At 44.6% G+C, this 24,893-nt stretch overlaps 1 protein-coding gene across 2 annotated transcripts in view; it reads right to left on the bottom strand.

Annotated features, from left to right (window-relative positions):
* Positions 1 to 24,893, bottom strand: part of TUT7 (terminal uridylyl transferase 7) — a 1,097,449-nt gene that overhangs the window by 800,884 nt on the left and 271,672 nt on the right. For both annotated transcript variants that reach the window (XM_069228237.1, XM_069228248.1), the window contains exon 9: positions 12,395 to 12,514. In XM_069228237.1, coding sequence (XP_069084338.1) covers positions 12,395 to 12,514 — 120 coding nt within the window. The remainder of the gene's footprint in view (positions 1 to 12,394; positions 12,515 to 24,893) is intronic.

Below are 24,893 nucleotides of genomic sequence, written 5' to 3'. Positions count from 1 at the left end.
CAATTTTGTGAAAAAAATATACAAAAGGTATACTCAATCCATGGTCTTACTTATCTTACCATATACCTCCAAACAACAAATGAAGGCTGCTGGAAGACAACAGGGACTATTTAACAACCAGATTGTACTGGCACAATCCAATATTAATCCTTAAAAGTACACTGATCGCACTCTCAATTCTGCGTACATCTCACCATGTTCAACATAGGGTCTAATACAATATCTAACACCGAATAGGTATCACTGCTGGGCGATGTTATTTGCTACAAAATATCTGTGAATATACATAAAATAAAGAACTAGAAATGCTAAGAACTTTCTTCATTTATCCTATCATCACAGTGTACATGCATCAATAACTGGAAAAATGCATATAGTAAAATTCCTGCCATGTGCCTACCTAATTAATGCCCATAATTCATGTGCGTCATTGAGACCTGATGTCACTGTTTTCAATGTTTCCATCTTTCTTGCCTCACAATTGTTTAACATTGTTACTGTACGTTGAACACCTAAACCTTGCTTCAAGACAAACACCACTGACCACTTTATGTCATCTTCCATGTAGTTCACTGCAGTGTAATGATGTGTCAAAGGGGCACCGTGTGTCTGGCATCTGATTCGTGAACGAAGTTGCAACATTCTGGTCTTCACCGGTTGAGTTGTTTAGCCAATATATGTATTATTACATGGACATTTTACACAATGAATTACATTTCTCGTGTTACAGTGAGAAAAAAATGACTGGTGGATGTTTATGTCATTCACCACAATGTTCTTAGTATCTGACGTCAAACGACATGCAGCAAGATGCCGACATCTGTAATGTCTGGTAATGGGAGGTAGCCCTAAAGTCGTGTTAAATCAGGAGGATGATGGATCATGCGTTTAGGCCATACAAGCTGATCTCTCACATTTTTACCACTTCTGAATACAACCAAGGGTTTTGGAATACCAAACTGTGTTAAAATGTGGCAATTTCGCAAAATCATTTTTCTTTTTTTTCTTCTTTTTTTTTTTACTGTATTTGCTTTTGGATTATCGGTCAAAACACGTCCAAGGACAGACTTCATCTTTCTGCCTTGGAGTAAATTAAGACACACAAGGAGTATACCATGCACATTTGTATGGAACCCAGCATGTAGTGGGGAATGATCTGAGATTGTGCCATCAAATCTTCCAGTTTATGTACAACTTGGCAGTAAAGCACTTTCGACAGGTTATCAATCAGACTGATACTTACCTAGGATAGACCAGTCTCCTCCTTAGGTCAAGCAAGCAAGCGCTTTGACCTGTTATAAGTATTGTGGGCTTTTAACCACACCCACCTCATGCCCATCACTTTAATTTGTTCATGGGCTTGCTTTTCAAAAATCACTTGATGTCTTTGGTAATTGCTCTACGTTTGTCCCGCCTTGAGGCTGTTTTTGTCATGTCTTGCAGACTGCCCCTCTTACATGGATTGTTGCACGACTGCCAGTACACTTCAGTGTGCGAGAACTCTCTCTTTTTCTCTCCCCTTCGTGTTGATGGCAGGCATGGGACTCACAGCTCGAACAGGCACAACAGCGTGAACTCGATCGGCGGTATAGGAGTGCTGGTCATATTATTCACAGTTATCTAATCAGTCATTTTTTGTGGCTCTCCCCTTAAAACACTTGCAATTGGTGAATACTTTACTAAAACACAAATCTTCAAAGGGAAAGTGTCTCTCCCGGCACAGAGGTAAGAGCCGATACTACAATAATTACTGCACTTGGGTAACTCTTCCTATAATACTTTGCTAGCATTCTTTTTCAAAACATGTTTGCTCATAACTCAGCCTGTGGTGGTCGTGGACAATGGGACCACCACCAAAACATTCACAACATCTTGCTCTGTTTGGGTCTCCACACTAGGTTAGTGGGAACCCCAAAATAATAACCCTTCCCACCATTTGAGCAGTACCCTCGTGTGCCGTTAGGTGGAGTCAGTCCACTCCGTGTTCGTCGTTGGCATTGTGGCTGTGATGATGTCAGGGTGATGATGTCATGGTAGACGTCGCCTCGGCATGGTGATGTCAGTTCTTTTATTTCCGCGCCACGCGCAGATCCGGAAAGAGCTACCCTGGTCATATATATATTTATTTTTTACCAATTTTAAGACACTTTTGTCATGTTTTTTGGTGACTTTTGGTGCGTAGAGGATGTCCCTGAAGGATGGGTTCAAACCATGTGAGGACTGTCACCTCATGATGTCGGTGACAGATCTGCACCGGGTCAGTTTGTGGTGTTTGGGGCACAACCATGACCCGAACTCATGCTCCGAGTGCCGGGCCATGCATCCGAAGGCTTTGAGGGAGCGGTCCCTAACCCTCATGGCGGCCTGGCGCTAGACTCTACATTGCTCCCTGTCTCGTTCGAGAGGAAGGTCTCGAGATCGCTCGCGGAGTCACCACCACTCGTCTTCTTCCAAGTCTTCAGGTCACTTGGGTAAAAAGAACAAGAAGTCGAAGAAGACTAGGCATTTTTCAACTTTACCCCATCACTCGGCTGATGTGACGCGGGAGGAGCATCAACGCTCCAGGCCTCCGTTTGCAGAGCCTACTACTGGGTCCGCTCCGCACCTCCTCGAGTTTCTGGGAGCCACAGCGACCCCTGCCCAACTAAAGTAGTTTTATGAGGACATGTGTCTCATATTTGGGCAGTTAGTCTGGGCTCGGGGGTTCAGCTGGGGATCGTTTGGGTTCCACGTCGGCGGCTTCGGCTTCGGCCTCGGCCTCCAAGGGCCCCTCAGGATCCGCTATTGAATCCGTGCCAACGCAGGCTGTGCCATTGCGACCTTCCCTGATGCCGGCTAAATCGTTGCTGCTCTCGACGATGGTTGGGCCCACGACCGATGTTGACCCAATTCTGATTCCAGACGACCCGGAACGGCATTGGCTGATGCCGCTTTTGACTTCAATGGGGCCTACTCACCCCAGGTCAGATTCAGACTCTTTTTCCTATGGTCATGAATATGAGGAGGGATTGGAGGGGTCACTGTACCCTTATGAATACCAGCTAGATGACCCTAACATGGACTAGGTACAGCAATTGGGTGAGGCTAGAGGTCTGGATACTTCTCCAGGTGCTATCAGGCTTTCTCCTCCTATCGTAGCTACAGCAGAGGGGGCCTCCAAGTCAATGGTGGGCAGTAGGGTGGCTAAGGTCCTTAGCCTTGAACTGCCCACTGTAGCGGTCAGGACTAATCTCCTGACTGGGGTGCTTCAGCCTGGGGCTTCCACTTTGGAGCCTCTACTCCCATTCAATGAAGCTCTCACCGATGTCCTTCTGGGTACTTGGTCCAGACGCGGCACAGGGGCCCCTTTGATCAGGACAATTGCCCGCCGCCATCGGCCCGCCCAGAACATCCCATAAATTCCTGCCCTAACACTTCAACCCTGAAAGTCTTGTGATTCAGGCTCTCTCTTCTTCCGGCGCATTCCCCTCCGCTCAACCAAATAGGGAATCAAAGAGACTGGACCATCTTGGGAAGAAGATATTTTCTTCCTCCAGTCTGGCGTTGTGGTCAGTGAACAATGCATGCCTTTTGGTCTGCTATACCTACTCATTGTGGGATACGGTCACGCAAGTCTTGCCGCTGATCCAGGAGGAGGCCCTCTCATCTCTCAAGCTGTTGCTGATGGAAGAGACGTGGCAAAGTTCACTATTCGCTGTGGTCTGGACATGACTGACTCTCTGGGTAGATCGATTGCATCAACAGTGGCCTTGAGGTGCAACGCCTGGTTGAGGACATCTGCTTTTTCGGGGGATGTCCAACAGACCCTTTTGGACATGTCCTTTGATGGCACCCGTCTCTTCAGAGACAAGGCAGACTCCGCGCTTGAGAGGTTCAAGGAGTACCAGGCTATGGCTTGGTCCCTTGGCCCTTCTTCTGCCCCTCACCCCCAATAGTCCACCTTTTGCCTCTTTCGTGGCCATAGAAGGGCTCCTTGTCACGTCCCTTTCCCAGCCACTGTGCCACCCATGCTACTCAGCCCCTGCGTGCCCGGGACGCAGAATCCGATGGGTTTGTGGGACAGGGAACCAGAGGTCTGCCCAGTCCACCCCCGCCACTGCTGCAGCCTCCAAGCCTTCCTAGTCCATTCCCTCATCTCAGACCGACTGGAGGCAGGATTCACCATCACCTGCCCCACTGGGAATCCGTCACCATGGACAGGTAGGTTTGGCAGATAGCCCGAAGGGGCTACTCCCTCTCCTTCGAGAGTGCCCGCTCCATCCATGCCTCGATCGTATGGCCGGTTGCCGGAGGATCATCTGGCACTTCTCCGCAAGGAAGTCGTTGCTCTCTTGGCCAAGGGAGCCATAGAGAGGGTCTCTGTGCCAGAAGTAGGTTTTAGTTGTTATTCCCGCTACTTTCTGGTGCCCAAAAAGGACAAGGGTTTACATCCTATCCTAGACCTTTGGGCCCTCTATCACTTCCTCAAGAAGGAGAAGTTCAAAATGCTCACTCTGGCTCAGGTCCTGTCTGCCTTGGTCCAGGAGACTGGACGGTAGCGTTAGACTTGCAGGGCGTTTACTTCCATATACCTGCCTTGCCTGTCCACAGACGCTACTTGCGATTCATGGTAGGTCATGACCACTTTCAATTTACTGTGCTCCTCTTCGGCCTTACCAGTGCCCCTTGGGTGTTCACAAAAGTGGCGGTGGTTGCAGCTCATCTGCCCAGGTTAGGGGTTTCAGTATTTCCCTACCTTGACAACTGGCTATTGAAGGCGGACACGCCCCAGACAGTCGTATCCCATCTTCAGACTACTGTGAACCTTCTGCACACGCTAGGGTTCACTATAAACATGCCGAAGTCACACCAGACTCCCTCTCAGACGCTCCCTTTCATCAGAGCTGTTCTGGAGACAGTGCATTTTTGGCCTATCCTCCTGAAAAGCGAGTCCAGGGATATTCAGGCTATGATTCCAATGTTTCAGCCTCTATCCTGAGTTTCGTTGAGAATTACTCTGAGGCTGCTGGGCCTCATGGCCTCCTGCATCCTGCTGGTGACACATGCCAGATGGCATATGCAGGCCCTACCGTGGGACTTGAAGTTCCAGTGGGTGCAGCATCAGGGGAATCTCTCCGACATGGTCCAGATCTCAGAGGGGACAACAAAAGATCTGCAGTGGTGGCTTTCGAATCAGGATTGGGTCAACGGCAGATCACTCTCCCTTCCACAACTAGATCTCACAGTAGTGACAGACGCGTCACTCCTGGAATGGGGTGCCACATGGGAGAGGCGGAGATCAGAGGTGTCTGGTCTCCGGCGGAGTCTGGACTCCCCATCAATCTTCTGTAGCTCCGGGCAATCAGGCTTGCATTGAAAGCATTCCTTCCCTCTCTCAAAGGGAAAGTGGTGCAAATGTTCACGGACAACACTACCGCCATGTGGTACTGCAACAAACAGGGTAGAGTGAGGTCCTGGACTCTTTGTTAAGAGTCTCTGTATCTCTGGACGTGGGCAGGCACATTAAGGCATTACCCTGGCCGTTCAACATCTGTCTCTCTCTGAATGACAGAGCAGACGAGCTCAGCCGTCGATGCATAGTCAATCACGAATGGCATCGCCATCCGGAGGTGGCCCGAGGTCTCTTTCAGCAGTAGGGAGAGCCTTTGTTAGATCTGTTTGCCTCCGGAGGGAATGCACGTCAGTTTTTTTGCACGTTGGAGCTTTCAAGGCGGCACTCACTCTGCAACACTTTTCGTCTCAAGTGTAACTCAGGCCTCCTTCACGACTCCCCACCTATACCACTTCTGTCCAGAGTTCCGAAGACGATCAAGAACAACCGGGCCCAAGTAATCCTTGTGGCTCCGGACTGGGCATGAGAGTATGTTATCCAGAGCTACTGAGCATGGCCACACATCCTCTAGTCAGACTCCCTCTTCAAGAGGATCTTCTGTCGCAGCAACAGCAAAAGGTCCTCCTTCTGACCCTGTCCAATCTTCGCCCTTATGCGTAGAGATTGAGCGGCAGCAGTTGACGGCTTTTGACCTTCCACCCAAAGTCTGTGACGTTATCTTGGCAGCCAGGCGTCCCTGCACGCCTGTTGTTGGCATAAATTTATGGCTTGGTGTGCCAATAATTCTGTTGATCCCCTCTCTGGAGGTTCTTTTGTTCATCCTTTCTTTAGCCCAGCAGGGACCTGCATTGGGCACCCTTAAAGGTTACTTGTCGGCTATCTCAGCCTTTCTTAGATAGCCAGATCAAACTTCCCTTTTTAAATCTCCTATTGTTGGTAGATTCCTTAAGAGACTCACCCATTTGGTTCCTCCCAATTCACTTATTATGCCCCAGTGGTTTAGTAATCTAGTCCTCAATTACTTGATGTGTGCCCCTTTTGAGCCGTTACACAATTGCCCCTTGCGGCTCCTTACACTTAAAACGGCATTGCTTGTTGCTATCACCCCTGCTCGCAGAGTGAGTGAGCTTCAAGGCCTTTCATCTAAGCCCCCATTTTTATCCGTTCACCCTGACAAAGTGGTGCTTCGAACGAGGGACCCCTTCCTTCCCACGTTTGTTATGCCTTTTTCATGTAGGCCAATTCATCACTTTGCCTTCTTTTTACGCACTCCCACATCCTTCTCATGAGGAGAGACCCCACCGCCTGGATCCAAAAAGAGTTGTCTCCCTACCTCAATCGTACTAAAGATTTCCAGGTGAATTATCAACTCTTTGTTGGGTATGTGGGTGCAAAGAAGGGGAAAGCAGTACAGAAGCGTACCATCTCACAATGGGTACTACTTTGCATCAAAATGTGCTACGCTTTGGCAAAGAAGCAACCTCCTGAGGACTTGCATGGTCACTCCACAAGAGCAACTGCTGCTTCCACAGCGTTGGCTCGAGGAGTTCCTGATCTGGATATTAGCCAGGCAGCAACATGGGCATCTCTGCACACGGCCACAAAACACTACTGCCTGTGCAGTCAGGTCCACAGAGACAGCTACTTTGGTCGTTCGGTCCTGCAGGACTTTTTAGTATGATCATGGTTCACAGCCCACTACCGAGTATGGTACTGTTTGGGTGTCTATTCTAAGATAAGGAATCTGCAATTAGAAGTCTGTATCAGATGAACAAGTTACTTACCTTCGGTAATGATTTATCTGGTAGAGACATATTCTAGTAGCAGATTCCTTACCAACACACTTATCCTCCCCGCTTGGGAACTGATTTCTAGAGACAGGGATTCCCTTTTCAGGGCCTTAGCTCTGGGACACCATTTTCAGTGTTCTTCATGGCTCTGTGCTTCGGTGTGGAAGTTCACTGAAAAAAACAAAGGTTACAGGGAAGTATATGGTTACACTGCATTACTTTCTCCTGTATTTTTTTCATGGGATTATCCCTTCTTGGTGCTAACAATGTGGTTACATGACCTGTTTCTAACAAATTATATTTTTGTTATGGTGCCCTCTAGGGGCTGTTTTGAGCATTAAAGTCTAATGCCAAAAGCTTATCTCTGATAAAGGTTTATATGATAATTGTATATGTTTTAATAATCTCTCTTATGACCATAATTCAGGCCAATTTAAAGTTTATTTCCGATAAAGGTTTATATGATAATTGTATATGGTTTAATAATCTCTCTTTATTACAATTCTGATCGTAATTCAGGCCAACTTGTTTGGGTGACCCTTCTAGTTTATTTCTCTAGTTACTCCTCAGTGGCTGTTTTGTGTCTTTTTGGGGAACTGTGTTAACCAGCCAGCAACTCTGATGGTGTGGTGGTGAAAATGGTATTCTATTGGGATTAGGATGGCAGATTTAAATTAAGATGCTAAATTGCAACATATTTTTTTGTTTTGCTGCACATAGAAGAAAAAGGTAAATGGAAGGGCTTTCGTTATATGCAGGGCCACTGGAATCATATGGGAGGATACAACAAAATTATGAGGCAGGGTTGACCACTTTATGTGGCAAGAAAGGTCCAGTTATGAATTTACAATGCCTATAGCTCTAACTCAACAAATGCAAGCCCTACTGAATTGCAAATGCTTGTTTAAATGATGGTATAGTTCAGCACAAAACCAAGAATTAGGGATTGTTCTCCTGCCATAATCCTATTGGACAAAAGCTTAATATAAGGGCGATACGACGTGTTCAGATCGAAATAGATTCCCCCAGAAATTTGTTGGGACCAGAAGCTTTCAGGAATTGCAAACAATGAATGGCCTAATTGGTGTCATCAAGAGAGAAATAAAGAGGAATGTGTTCCGACTGGCAATTATCAGTAGAACTAGGGACACTCTCAGGTCTACAAACATTTGCCCTGGGTACAGTTGATGCAAAAGTTTCCACGTTGCTTGGTGTATGCAATTCTGTAAAATGTTTGACTTACTGAAGTGGTTGAACATAAATCTCAAAAGGACGGATATTGATTTAACTGCCGTAGGCTATATTTTGCCAGAACGCTACAGTCTCTATGTTTGAAGGTCTCAACAACATCAAGCCAGTAGGAATTAATACAACTTTGCTTGAAATAGACCACAATATGCTTACACTGGGATCTGGCTGCCCTAATACCCTCGCACCCACCTGATTTAATGGCCTTAATAAATATACCTTTGGCCTTACAACACTCACTAGACAACCATGGTGAAAAGGAAGTGCGGACGAATTAGAGGTGCACAACTGTTGCAAAATCTAAATGAAACAATTGTGAATACCTAAAAGGGGAAGTTTTATTTGGTGGATAGTTGCAATAATCTGTCAGGTTTAGTTAAAAGATTGGACCATTTAATGGATTTTGTATTGTTCTCAAGAAATAAAACTGCCCCAGACAATTTGCATATGGCACTAGCATCTGCGATCATATTACCCCTCAATGTTAGATTTAATGCATTCTGGTTGCTATATGACCTGTGTATAACTTCAAATTCCACCACAGCATACCATAACTGACAGTGGCTGTCAGATTTGTTTCTACCATTACAGGCACGCAGGTCATGGGTTAGAGTAAGGGATAATAGTTGTACAGCTGAAGCAGACCAATAATGAAACAGGTTGGCACCCAGCTTCTGTATACTGTTACCTAGTCTTCCATATCAGTAACAGAATCAATGCCATCTATTGGTTCAAATATAACACTGAAATCACCGGCAATCAAGGACATTTGTCTGGTCTATTAATTAAATGATGCATGAGTAATCTTAACATTGGGGTTTCTTAGTTTTAAGATTATAAACATGGTACAAGTTTATCTGCAGGCCACTGCTGGTCAATCCAGTAATACATAAGCTATCAAGCACTGACCCATCAATAACTAAATTTACGGAATTCCTGACTCACAGTAATATGTCACCAGAGGGGCGGCCAGCTTTGGATGGAATGACCTTGGAGGAATGGTTTCTTACCTGTAATCCTAGTTCTCTCTCAGGGGAATCTCCACTGAAATCATAAGCACTGAGTAGTCCTGCCCATGCCCAATTTGTAGGGATGGGCTTGCTACTCTGTTCAGTGCTTATGATTATCAGTGGCGATCCCCTGAGAGAGAAGGAATGGTTTCTTACCCTTAATTCTAGTCAGGGGAATCTCCAATTAAATCATTAGCAACCCAGCCTCCTCCCGGGTGGAAGAAACAGAACATTAATAAACAGTTTCCCCTAGCTAATACTACTGCTAGATCAGTAAAAAAAAAAAAAAAAAAAAAAAGAACTGAAGTAACGGACACCTACTGGGCATGATGGGATACTGGTGTGCTATGCGCCCTTAAAGGCACAGACTCTCTTTTCATATTTGCAGGGTTGCAGCCTTTAAGTCTACATTGTTCTCTTCCTTATTCATCTTTTTCCAATAAAAATGTTTTATGAATTGGGTTAATAAAGACAAATTAAGCAATTCCCGCTAATGTTTTCCTGGTTCTCTAAATACATATCGACGCTTTTTAAATTAAATTAAAGCAATTTCCAATATGGCCTCATTTATAGGCTGCAAAACGTTTAATTTCCTAAGTGTTTCTCCAGGTCTTACTGAAGAAAGGCGAACATCTACACTTAAGATATACTGTAAAGGAGTGATCTGGGATCCCCCCATGTAGGTGGGACTAGTCACTGGTTATGATTTCAATGGAGATCCCCTGATAAACTACAGTTTGTGTAGGCAGGTCTAAAAAATGGATCTAATGCCCAAGTCTCCTGCAAGAATATAATATAAGGTTGATCAGTAACGGTACCCCACTCAGAGTCTACAATTTCTTCTCACAAGCCTGCTAAATTCCACAATAAAAACTGGATTGAAGACAAACTCCTATTCTCAGTAAGCAATAAGGTCTGACAGGTAAAAAAGGGACTATCCAATAAGGACCTGCTCAACTGATAAATACATGAATTCATAATAGATGTACTGAATACTCTTTTTAATGGGAGATCAAGCATACGAGGGGGTGCTGAGAATTCCAATAGCGGGATAGGTATACGATCATTGATGGATGGCAGGAATATGTTGTGTGCACAAGGTTAACCTTCCCCATCTGTTCTTAGATTTAATATTACACAATCAATCAACCTCTACTACAGAAGTGAAAAACAGACTTATGTGGGCAGATGACATCTGTGATTCAATATTTCCAGACATACCCAATCCCCTAGAGCAGTGGTTTTCAATCTTGTTAATGCCGCGCCCGCCCAGTGGGAAAAAATAAATAAATCGGGCCCACCTCAGAATTTTTCATAACTATTCTATTAAGTTGGCAATGTTTAAATAAGTCTAGACTTATTTAAACATTGCAGTTAAGTTCTGTTACCTTTTTTACAAATGCAATTAAAAAAAATTCTGCTTTAAACAAAGCACTATTATCTGCATAGGGGGGTAGAACCCCAGTTTGAAGAACCCTGCTCTAGAGATTTGGATGGCATTTGGAGCAATGTTACTGGGCGTACATACATTTATGGAGGATAATATTACGGGTACCATGGGTCTTTAACCACTTTTAAACTGCATACACGAGCCTGAGGATGGAATGGTCTGGGCGTCCAGGACCAATTTCCATCCACTAAGTCAACAGTTCACAAAATCACTTAATGGCATCAAGACCAGTGTGACAACTAGTCAAATGCTGTGCATGTAGGATGTCTGAATGAATTAGAGAAACACAATGATGCTGAAAGCATATCCAGTATGATATCTTGTTTATTAGTGTGCCTGTGTTTTCCTTTTCTCCCACTCTTAACATCAGTGTTTTATCAAATAAATTAGAGGATCCCTGTTGGCTCCTATTGCTATAGATCTCTGAGATGGAAAGAAGTGGAATGCCTGCAGTCTTAAAGGTTTTTGCAGCACTTAACTATAACTCGTGCCCTGAGGTGACTATAACTCGCTCCCGCCATGCACAGTTTTTTTAATGAATACATTTACATCAAATGTTAGTTATATGATCAATGATGATATAAAAACTCAACCCTTCTGTGTGAGGGTCTAAGAGCTTAACCACTAGGTCACAGATGACTCCTTACTGTGCAGGGTACAGACATCTCTGATATTCAAGCCAAAAATGGTGATGGGGAAAAATGTTTTTAATGTTCCATCACTAGGAATGTTTAGCATTCAAAACACAAGTAAACAAACAGACACGCTGCCGTACTGGGATTTGAACCTTCAAACTACTGAATGACAGTTCAAGAGCTTTACCAGAAGGCCAGACTTGACTCTGTTCTGCTGTACATCAAAAGGTAACTATAACATGCCAACCAAACATCTTGCTTGTGTGCCACTTGAAGTCATTCTATGGAGAGACCACTGCAAAAACAACCTCTCTCTCTTCCATCCCATTATGGGATGGAAGAGAGAGAAAGGAAAGTGATAGGGCCATGGGGGGAGCCTAAAGGCCCTGGCGTTGCTAGCCAGTTCCCAGTGTCTTGCGGGAGCCGGCATTGCTCCTGCACACAGGGAGCTGCTTCAAGTAGCAGCTCCCTGCTTGCTGGAGCAATGTTTTCATCTTCCCTATACACATGTTACCGTACAGGGAAAGAGATGAAAACTCCACTTTCAGCAAGCGGGAGCTGTTCATAACCCCGGGGTGGTGACAGTCCCCAGGGCAGGGGGGGGGAGGGGGGTAATTTGCTATCTTACTTTGTCTTTTTATTCTTCATTTACTCTCTTTCTTATTCTCAGTCTCTCTGCCTCATGAGCCATGTGCCTGCTATGACATATGCCACTTTCTAGCTCCTAATGTTCTCTGTCTGTCGTGTCCTATAAAAGGCTTCCATCTGGGTATGTATACTCTACTCCACTTTTGACAAGTCACTTCTTGCTGCTCCACAACTACTACTTAAGATGCTGTCTGACATAAATGTATGCTTCCACACAGCTGGAGTAACTAAAGATATTTTATATATGGCAACAAAAACAAAATAAACATTGTTATACTTACCCATGATCCCAAATAAACGGGAAGAACAGGAATTTTTCTCTGCTGAAGAAAGAAAACCGCCATCAAACCAAATACAAAAGGTGGCAAGCCTCCTTCATCTGGACTATCGACATGGCAGAGCTATATGCATTAGAAAAAAACAAGAAATTAATACTTGCCAATCTTGTCATTTCAATCTTATGCCAAGTCATTTGTCATATGAAAAATGGGTTACACTATCAGTATTTACATCTTCACTGGAGACTATTTCCAAGTAGTGCACATATTAAGCTTTCTCCTTTTAAGTCATATCCTAGTTTTGATATATATATATACATTGTAACATTCGAAAGACCTCTCTAACACATTTAAAATGTTGGCAGAGTATAAGCAGATTTCTGATATGTTATATTTTGCATAACTGTGGCATGCTATGGAGAACAAAAAGTTATCATATATGGGATATAATTTAGAAGCAATGGACTTTATTTGCATAGTGCACCAAATGTAACTCACTGAAAGAAAAACTAGTTCTGCATACGAGAGATGCAAAATATTAGATAGATCTGTTAAAATGCTCTTGTAGCAAAGCACATGTGGACAGACCTTCTGGAAATGAAAAATAGGCAAAGGAGAGCACAGGAGTGCCATTACATTTCAGAATGTAAAGTAAACCACAACAAGGCATTTATACAATTCAGACAGGGCAGCTTGGGATGTTTTTCACAAATCCTGGGTTTGAAATGAAGGGATACGCCTTCAACAGTTCATATCTGAAAATAAAACGTTGCCAGTATTCAAGATTACGGCAATGCTGTTTATTTAGGTTTACTTAAATCAGCCATCCAGAATCTTTAAAAAAACACCTTGGTTCGTGCTAACTTCCAGCTACAGAAGTCCGATTCAGCTTCAGCTTACCTCTCGGTCAAAGTTATTGGCTGCTGGTTCACAATCATATCACTGTCAAAGCAGCATAACTGATGTATAAATCATCTCTGAACATGCTCCTATATATTTTCAAAAAATGTTTGAGGAGAATCAATCTGGAGGGGCGCTTTGATCCATCGCCAAGAACAGATTCACCACACCCACATTTAGGTTTGAAAGATGGGGTGGTAGAGCATTTAGTGTCTAAGGAATGAGGATGTGGTACTCTATTCACTCTGTAACCAGGGTCTCTCCCCAAATACTGCTTTTAAGGAAGGTCCTTAAAATCTTGTTCAGTCTTTAGGTTTGATTTTTTTTTTTCTCCCTGGCAGCACCTTAAGCAATATTAGACTCTCTTTACAGTGTATGTTTGATCTCACCTGCTCCCTTCTCCTACTCTCTCCAGCCAGAACTTCACCCGCAATACTACGTCCCAACCATCGGCCAGAACTCTCTTCTCCCTATGCACCATCCAGGGACTTCGAGGAGACTGACCCTCCAATTGGGATAAATTCCCCTCCCCCACCAGACCATACTATCAACAGATGACCTAGCTCACATATTGCCCTCTCCTCGAAACAATCTTCCTCCTTATCCACCCTACCAAGTTTCCCCTCCTCTCTCTTCTTAACCTGAGTCGATCCATTCCCCATACACCACTCTCCCCTCATCTTCATTCCTGTACAGCCATTCAACCCCATGTTTCCCCATACTACCTCTGCTTCTTCCTTTCTCCAATTAAGCGCTATCCACATCCTCGGTCTATCCTTCTGGACAATTTTTCACATCGTCCACATATCACACTCATGCAATCAAGCTCACATGCTGTCACCCTACCCCCTTTCTTCGTTTCTACCTACTCAGACCTTTTGCCCTCATCTCCTCCCATACCACCCCTCCAACCCACATGCCTCCACCCATAACAGCTACCACCAAATCCTCACCCCAAACACTACACAATACATCTGTTTCTCTCAATAAATGCTCTGAGAATGTAATTTACATCACAGCTGAATCCACACTCACCTCCACCCAACACCATTTGACCTTGCACCTTCCACACAGAATCTAATATCCCCCCTCATCACCTCATCTCCCCAGTCTGCCTTTCAAAAAGAACTTTACTCAGAACCCTCCTCCTCTACCCAGCATCACAATTCCCTGCAGCGCTCTGCACACCCTTGAAAACAAACTAGGCCACCTCAACTCCACCATCTCCCAGCTTAAAGTCAGTCACTATTTCCCACTTAAGCTCTAAAATGTCTGCTGTTTTGGATTCCTTACTCCCCCTGACGGAACACAGTACCCCAAACACTTAATCCTAAGGAGCACTCTTCTCTCTCACCCCAAAAGAGCTGCACACAATCTCTACCAAATTGAAATTTCTAATTTACTTGCTAGCTATAATACCTCTACCTCCCCTACTATCTCCTCTCTAGACAACACAAAACAATGCACTATACCCACTATCTCCCTGGTCCAAACCAAATGCCAGCCACTTACAACCCAGTCAACGACACATAGGAACATCATTCTTCTCATCACCAAATGCTCTGATATCCATCCTCTACACCAAAACAGTCACCTCAGAGCTCCAATGTATGGTTCACAACTGCAGATCTGCAACAAAACACAAGCTGGAAATCTCAAATACCATCACTATCTACAACATCGACCTACTAAAACTCACTGAGACCTGGTTCAATGGCACTTTTCACACCATTCTCAATCTTCTCCCTCCATCTATCCCATTATCAGGAATGATAGGCTAGGCACAGTCAGGGGAGGTGTTGCTGCTACGTTCAGAAACTCCCTTCAATAAATAGAACTACCCAGAAGCTTTCTCTACTTTTGAATGCCTTACTCAGGAACTTCATGTGTGTGCAGCATAGCTCCCCTATCAAGACTAACACCGTTTACCACCCACCAAGGGAAAACTCCAAATTTACAGAGGAATTCATTAACTTTGCAAGTGACCGTTCTTCACAAAGTGATAAACTTTAATCTTCACTGGGGCACCCTCGAAAGACTTGGCTGCTCACCAGCTTGCCACATTTCTCTCCAGAAATTATCTTTCACAACAGAACTCTAAACCAACACAATCCAGGGGTTCCACGTTTGACCTATTTATTTCGAAAGATGACCTGCTCACAGTAGATGATCCTATACAAGTAGACTGGTCTGACCACTTCCCTCATCCGTTACTCACTTCACCTCTCGCATTTTGCAATCCTGGGCCAACCAAAAAGGGCAACTACCTGGTTTCTCAACACAAAGAACAGTGACCTCAACACCCTCAGCAACACCACTAAGTAGGTACTACAAGACATCAGCCCCAACTCCAACATAACTGACCTGACTACTCACTGATGCACCAGTTGGTCTGTCTTGATAGATAATGTAGCTCCACTACAAAGCAAACACAAAAGGCTCACACCCTCTGCCCCATGGTTCAATAAGTCCATCTATGACTAAAGGAAATAACTAAGAATCCTGGAGAAGAAATGGAGACAGTCACCCTCTGTCAATAATCTTGCATTCCTCTGATCCACAAGATCGCATAATCATAAACATATTAGTGAAAAATCGAATCACTTTAGAACCCTTCTCGACTCTGCCAAGAACAGACCAAAGAAACTCTTTCACCTAATCAAAACCACCACCAGCCCACGCTTCCTCATCTTCAAACATCAAATTTGACAACCTACCCAAGAAAGCAAAATAATTTATACAATTCCTCAAAGAAAAAGTTATACAGATGCTTGATCATGATACACATCCAACCTCACATGAGGTTAGCAATTTCAAATGCTCGTGGCACAGTTTTGATGTCATCACTGAGGATGTCCTCAAGAACATCTTGAAAACTAAACCTTCAAACCACTCTCTAGACCCTAACAATCTTCCTACATTGCAATAGACCTCTCCACCCACACGCTCCCCTACTGGACAAACCTGGTTAACCTCGTTCCCATAAAAGGATCCTTTCCTGATGCCCTCAAAACTGGTCAGGTTACCCCACTATTAAAGAAACCCTCCACTGATGTGAATGACCTTAACAACTTCTGCCATATTACCATCCTCCCTTTCTTCCCCAAAAACAATTAAAGAAGTGTAGCAGAGCAACTCACCAATCCTATCCAGCAGAACAACCTTCTAGGCAAATTTCAATCAGGCTTTAGTCAAGGATGCAGCACAAAACTGCTACAGATTATCGACGATGCCCTTCGAGTCCTAGACTCAGGAAGCACCTGCCTCCTGATCCTTCTTGACCTTTCTGCAGGCTTTGACACTGTAAACCATCATAAACACACTAAAACATAAAATGGGAATTGAAGACGTAGCACTTAAATAGTTGGACTCTGAACTCATGGGGAGATCTCTGGTGATTAAAATTGAAAACTCTCTCTCAATTCCAAAGGGGGTGGATCACGATGCCCCTTAATGTTTTATCCGGCTCTGACCCGAATTAATCTTTAAAATTAACTGCTATGAGACATTTTAAAAGAGACCTTTCTCACTACTATGCTGACGACAACCAACTCTACCTCAAGGTATCCTTCCCACACAATATCTAACTTCTCACCTCCACCTTAAACTCCATCCAAGAATGGATGACGTCTCATCACCTAAAACTGAATCCCTCTAAAACTGAATTCCTTCTTATCTGTACCTCAAATGCTCCACCTCCTGTTCAATCAAGGAAGGGGAATTTTAACATTCGTAAAAGTAAACCTACCATTGTTGACACGGCCAAATCACTAGGTGTCATCATGGACAAAAGACTCAGGGCCTGATTTAGATCTTGGCTGACGAGTTACTTCATCACAACGATGATGGATTTCCCATCTGCCAAAATATATATCCCTTTATCTCATATGGGATTTATAGTTCGGCAGATGGGCTATCCCTCATGGATAACTCATTTGCTTTGATCTCAATCAGGCCCTTAACCTCCAATCCCAAATCAGCCCCATCACCAAGAATGTACACTTCCAACTGCACTCTCTCTGGGGAATCCAATGTTACATTCCTGAGCAAGACCTGAAAACGTTTGACCAATCTTTGGTACTCTCCAGACTGGACTACTGTAATTCTCTATTTGCAAGCCTTCCAAAACCCACCCATCTTCTTCAAATTCCATCGTCCAATCGGCTGCGCATTTCATCTACAGTGCCAAAAGAAATGACCATCACACACCTATGTTGCCAACTCTTCGCTGTCTTCATATTGAAGCCAGGACTATATTCAAGACTGCTTGTACACCCATAAAGCCATTCACACTTCCACCCCTCACTACCTAGCAAACAAACTCAAGATATCAGGTGGCTCTAGACCTTCGCAAAATGCTGAAAATTTGCTGCTTGAACCTTCAAAAGGTGCAAACTTTCTCAGGTAAGGCACCTAGAATCTGGAATTCGATACCTCCAAACCTTCACACCACCAACTGTTTTCGGATCTTCAAAACAGACCTTAAACTTTTTTCTTCCAAAGGCATTTTCCTCAATAAAACTCATCGCCAAGCTCCCCACCAGGTATATGTCCTCACATCTAATGGTGTGACCCTGACTGTTACATGACTACCTAAAGAGCAATTATGACCTTGTCGTTCCACCTCTGTAAATATGTAGTAAGTATTTATGTAACCCTAATTGCTCTTACTTTTCTTGTAATGATTATGTAATTCATAAATATTTAGCTCTCACAATGAGTAAAGGCAGCAGCTATATGTATTGACACTACGCTATTACTCTAAATTACTCATGTAACTTTCTTTTGTTCTACTGTAAATCGCTCTGACACCTCTGGGTAATATCAGCGCTAATTGAAAACACACAAATAAATACATTTATAAATTCCCTATAAATAAAATAGACACTAGTTTTGATGTAAGATTTAATATAGATCATCCACCAATTCTCCAAATCTGCTCAACCCCAGGGTGAAGAAAGACTGTCTGGGACTTGGTTTTAATGGGTTAGTCTGATGCCAGATGGGCCAGCCCCCAACACATTCCAATATTTTTGTCTGTTGTCCCTGGTGCCAGTGTGCATTCTGTACCCCAAGGACAGGCAGAGTGGGGTAAACGGCCCAATATGCCTTCCCTCAGGAGCTGAGGAAACTGTCTAGCCCTTTTATGTAGTGGAGTGAAGGAGTATACATGAGGGCTACTACCTCCATGAAAATATCCGTAGTCATCTAGGGAGGTGGATTCTCCCCTTTCCAAAATAACTTTGCCCTTTCAGATCGGTGCTTGGGGGGACTGAGTTGTGCCCCTCATGAGCACAAATGAAAATGAATGAAGCCAGAGCTGAACCCTCAAGCTGCTCTCAGTTTAAAATGTGTTAGTCTATAAATAAAATAAAAAAATAAAAAAACAGAACCAAGGATTCCCAGCTCAGGTGCTTTGACAGGACCTCCCCTTCAAGAGAACCTGATGGACTGCAAGGTTGCTGGGGAGGTCACACAAAAGGTGGTAATTAAAGTAATTTGTTTAATGAACCTATGCCTGGATCCAGGCAAGAAAACAGAAAGGACATTGTTAAAAACAATAAAAACCTGGTGGGACATTAGCACCAAAACAGAATACATGAGCAAATGCAACCACGAAGGTACCACATGTGACAACGTTAGTGTGAGACCTGAACTCTATTTTCCCACTAATTTGAGGATGTTCAGCAGTGGGCCCTCCATTTAGTGGGTGAGAGGGGTACTTGGGTACTCCCCAGTACCCATGGGCTGACTTTTCTATGATGAGTGTACTGGTTCTGCCATTCTTAAAGGAAGTTGCCTTTCCTGTCGAGATGGAAAAGGTCCCTGATCTTGATTAGGAGCTGGATAAGCAAGCAGAACCTATGTTAGAGGTTCCTGTATCTTCACCAGTGCGGTCATCTCTCAATGACATCAAGGACATAAGACTCAGTAACGTTTCAAAGGTAAGGTAGGAAGACATTAAAGATTTTACCATAAAGAATGCTGTTGACAGTAAAGGACACGTCAACGTCGAGCAGGTTGCTCATTATCCTCTCTATGCTAAAAACTCCTAATTTAGAGCTGTGGAGATCAATATGATGATAGCCATTTACGTAACGGTAATGAACACTAGTTCTGTGGGAAAACTTAATAGTGCAACTTCTCCCTTATGCAATTCCCACCCTGGTTAAGGCAAATGCCGAATTATACAAAGGGGATCTGTGTTTACCAAAATAAGTAATAAAAAAACTATTGAAAAACTTGAAAAAAATCAGTGTACTTCTTGGTTTCAAGCTATTTCACTGCTTTCAGTAAAAGAAAAAAACTACACTGTGCCCCAAAGCAGCAGTAACATCCAGCTCTGTACATGACTAAGCACTGCATTAGTGGCTCACCAAGGCACTACACGTAGGAATCGTTACGGTAGCACTTCAGAGTGGTCTTTTTTTTTTATTTCTGTTTAGCTTGATCCATTTCTTCACTGCAACACCACAGACTAGCACTCCCACATCAAACACGGAAACACTGAATAAAAAGACCCTCCACTGCAGCAGTGCCAAAAGTGCCCTCTCTACTCCCCTAAAGAGTGAGAGAACTGTTGAGAGTGCCTTTTGTTGCAGCAGTGTAGTGTGTGACCTCATTGCCAGGGCCACTGGAATTATACGGCAGGGAATAAACAAAGTATACAGCAGGGTTGTCTAAATTATGTGGCATGAGAAGGAAAATTATGCAATCTAATGCAATACCGTTTGTGATAGCATGACTTCATAATTATGTATTTTTTTCACGTTAAGAAAGTCTAGACAAGGTTTCACCTCATTATTGTCAGTTTAACATCCAAATACATTAATGAGCTACTGAATGATGACCAGTCAACTTTTGCATATGGCCTTCCACTGCGCAGCAACACAGAGTGCTGGGATTTGAATACATTTTGATCCGTTTGAGTTAGAAACATTTTTAAATCTGCATAGTATGCAGCAGATCATGTATTAAGAAGCGGAAAATGTATGATGATGTGAAAAGCCTTGCATAATTCCAATCGTCTTTGGAATCTGGTAATGGGTGGCGAAGCTTGGAGATGTGATATTTTCCACTGTGGCAAAAATGTTGGCTGTGGATGATCCCCATTTCATAAAGTATTACTGAAATACTTGCCATGAACTGGCAATGTGATTGTGAATGGCTCAATGCCAGGACATTTGAGGTAGGGCTGCTAGCTGAGGTGAGTGACACCCTCACATTCCCCCGTTTCTGAATGTGATACATGCTGGTCAAGTTTATATTTACGAGGACTGTTTTCCCTGAAATACATTTGTAAAATGTACTGAGAGAAAACTGAATTACTGTCAGCTCTAGGTAATTGATATGACAATCCCCCTTTGTTCTGGGTTCCAGGCAGCCTCAACAGCCAAGTGGTTAGGATATATTGCCCACCACATGAATGAGGAGTCAGTGGTAATGGGAACACAAGATTAGAATGGCCTTCCCAGTGGCATATTTTTGTAGTTCCACCACTTGATATTGTGCTGAGCCCTACATTCCACAAACAGAAGATCTTCCCGCTGACCCACTACTTGTGATCTTTGCCACACCAGACACTCTTGTAGCGGGCTCATGTGCAATTTTGTGTGCAGTATTCTACCTACACACAAAGCCATCATCCCCAATAGTTTAATTACTGTTCTTGCAGTTAGGGGACACTATGGGGGTCATTACAAGTTTGGCGGTCTCAGGACCGCCATGTTGGTGCTGGTGGTCGTACCGCCAACAGGCTGAAAGAGAAGACAGCCATATTATGAACATGACGGTCTACCCGACAGAATACAGTCAAAGCACCACCGGCACCACCACAGCGGTCAAGCAGACACGGACGATGGTAGCCACCTTCACACCGGCGAAGACCATGTTTCTGCAGGACAGATTATGAAGCTGCACACCGCCAAGGTTTCTGCCGCAGTCGCACCACCACAGAGGGGGATCCTTGGGTTTGGGCTTGGGAGGCGTGGCTTTGGTCGAGTCTTAGGGGAGGGTTGGAAGCTCTTAGGAGGGATCGACTTCTTGGCAGGAGGAGGGGCATGGGAACTTGCAGGGGGGCAGGGGAGAGATGGAAGGGCTGGACACTGATCGTTTAGGGGCATCACAGGGTGGAAGAGGAGTACGGAAAAGGGAAAACTCCAAGAGGAAATGCTTCTTACTCACACAGGGACGGTCATGGCAAAGGGTTTGGGAGTAGAGGGAGAGTTAGTGTCTTGGTGGATGTTTTGTGAGCAAGGTATGCTTGTGGGTGGTGGGGGTCTGTTGGGTGGGTGAGTGTGGGAGTTTATGTGTCTTGGGAGGAGGGGTGGTGCTGGGATATGCTGTGGTGGATGGGTGACTGACTGTTGGGGTGGTGACTGCAGGCATGGTGGATGTGCTGCATGTAGGTGTGTCGGTATTTGTGGTGGCTGCAGATGTGGTGACTGGAGTGGATGTCTGCGGGTCTGCTATTGTGCTGACTGTGGGTAGGATATGAGTTGTGGCTGGATCGGTGAATGTGGGTGTGGTGACTGCTGGTATGTCAGCTGTAGTGTCAGAGGTGCTGGAGGTGGTGGGGGTGTCAGTGCAGGAAGTGACTGCTGCGGTGTGTGCAGGCGGGTGTTGTTTGTGAGCATGCCGGAGGTGGGTCTTGTGGTGCTTTTGTTTGTCCGAGCTACCTTTGGATGTTGAGATGGATGCATGCTGGTCCGTCTGTGTGCTTTGGCTGGGTTTCGGAAGAGGAAACTGGAGGGGGGACAGAAGACAAAGGGTGACTGGCTGCTGTCAGTGTGGACGCCAGAGATCTCAGTAGGCCTGCCAGTGCACCGTGAATGCCCTCCAGGAATGCATTACTCTGCTGGGCTTGAATTGCTAGTCCCTGGATGGCATTCACAATGGTCGACTGACCAACAGAGATCGACCTCAGGAAGTCAATAGGCTCCTCACTGAGGGGAGCAGGGCCAGAGGTGCCTGTGGTGAAGAAGACGCCCACCCTCTTGGGTGAGCGGGCACAGACAGCTGGGTTTGGAGCTATTGGGAGGGCGGTGGTAGAAAGGGGGGTGGTGGACAAGGATGGTGCTGGGGTGGTCCCACAACGGTCCGCCACCGGCAGGGAGTGCCAAAGATGATGATGATGATGATGATGATCCGGTCTCACCCGTGGCTCTCCCCTCGCTCTCCGGGTCACTGGGTCCTTCATTGTCGGTGGTCTCAGCACTCCAGGTCCCGTGGCCGGCAGCTTCCCCACTCGCCTGTGCCCTGTCTCCTTCGCATGCCGGTGCTGATGCACACAAATAGAGAGAGGGGAAGGGAGGGGGAGAGAGAGTGGGTCATCACATTCTTCACATACACACATAGCAACATGCACAACTGTAGGTAGACATCTCCTGGCCGTGGAATTCCATATGGAATACCACAATCCTACTTCATGACACAACATGTCACTGCTACCCATCCCTTCGTGTCATATCTCTCACCGTTATCATGATCCATGTGAGGTACCACTACTGGACCCTTCCATCTACTGACCTCTAAACACCTATGTCAGCATGCATATCATGCCCTTGCTAAAGCTGAACAACTGTCCTCATCCAGGTCATATATCCCATATCACCATAAGGAACAGCAATTGACAGATAACACCATATCATTCATATTTACATACAACTCCTGACATGTCCATGCCCATAAGGAATGTACCAAGTTGGTCAATTCAATCACAGCTCCTGACATTGCTATCACATGCCTAGCTGAACCCTCTGTACATATCTTACACTATGGATACAATCCATGACGAAGACTCAACATGTGGCCGTTTCAGTTAGATGCCATCTGACAATACATGTCTGGAGACCAGCTGCATCACTACATGTAGCTAATTCCAGAGACCTAGTTGCAGTCTCCATACACAAATACTCCAAATCACACTATAAATGCATGTACGGCAACAGTGGCCTACGTAGCACACATGATACACCCACTGACAATCACAAAGAGCACAGTAACCAAACTAAACATAGGACAGCCAACTAATACCTATTAGGCCAACTCGTATGCCACCTGACACATGTCAACATGAGTAAACCCACAGCACTCAGACCAATTGCAGTGAATCCTAGTTTGTTTTAATGGGATAACAGGAGTAGGCTTAGCCTTTGGCTTGCAGACTTGTGCCCCCATCACCTAATGACTTTTAACATACTTAGCTTGCTCTGTCTTAGACCATTTATTTAATTAATTCTTCCAAGAGGGTTGCCTTGTTTACAGTTAGGCCCTTTTGTTTAGAGTTATGTTATCAGTGTCACCCAGCTAAGGTGTCAACTCATGCAACAAAGACAAACAAACTTTAGGTGCTCACATTAAAAATTACCATCCCAGGCATGCAGTGTTATCTATTTTTTGGGAACAGCCTACGTCAGGGGTCCAAGTAGATCTGTATAAATACATCACACTTTAGACAGATAATCAGAGTGATTCCGACCAGATACCATCGCTGCTATCAATGCTGCACGTCGCCTTGATGCTGACCCGTACTTTGTGTTGTTCCGAAGTCTGAACTCGAGACCTCATTTCAAAGTAACAAGGATTGGGGGCACCTTCCAGAGACATGGCACTGGCAGATTAGGTTTAACATACCCATCTCTCTTCTAGGTAGAAGGTTAGGCCTATCACGATAGGGTACTAGGACATATTATATACTTTATGTCTTTCCAAGAAAACGCAAGATGGTGGGGGTCTTCATAATCATGACTCATCTTTACAATTCTATTTCTTGCACTGTCCATTATCCTAATCATTGCAGCCCATGCGATTTACCGCAGATTGCTGATTGTATTAAATAAAGACTATTGAAACATTATTGCCTCTTCGTTATTGCCTGTGTTTGGTTGAGACATGATATATCTGTGAGAAAGGGGTAATCTCCGTTTAACCACAACACTCCCTGAGATGTCATACTTCTGAGTTCCTGTGTAACGGCTGCCACAAATCACCTCTAACCGTTTGGGTTTTTGGTGAGGTACTGCCAGTGAGCCGGAAGGGTTGGGACTACTTGTTGTAGGATAGGCATAGTCACCTACAAACATAAGTACTGTCACCCTTGAACCAGCAGTCTTGCCCAAAGCAATAGTCCAAACTACGACACAATCACCACTACTACCATAGGTCCACACAACACACATATCCCACTGGGAACACACATAAACATGATGCGCACACATGGGCCCACACGACTGCTATTGCACTTGCAACATATGCCACAACTAAAACACCTGTATGACAAATAGTGCAACAGCCAAACAATGACATCTCTTAGTGAGGAATGACCCCATAATATGTCCTGTCCAACTTGTACACATCAGCTAGGCAAAGGGCAACAAGAATTGTCCCACTCCACAAGATCTGACCCCAAGAAACCATTGTGACATGATGTAGGCAGATATTACCACATTATGCACTAGTATTGGTAGGGCATTGGCAAATATTGCATGGACATTGCACTTTGTCTATGGGTAGGACTGCCTAATCACTTACCTCCACTGGAACAAAGCCCTTAGGACACTAGTGATTAGATTACATTTAAATGGCCTGGGAATGCACGGGT

This window comes from Pleurodeles waltl, chromosome 1_1 (assembly GCF_031143425.1).
Source record: "Pleurodeles waltl isolate 20211129_DDA chromosome 1_1, aPleWal1.hap1.20221129, whole genome shotgun sequence".
Classification (NCBI taxonomy): Eukaryota; Metazoa; Chordata; class Amphibia; order Caudata; family Salamandridae; genus Pleurodeles; species Pleurodeles waltl.
Note: the sequence above shows the minus strand (reverse complement) of the source record. Positions and strands in the feature narration are given on the sequence as shown.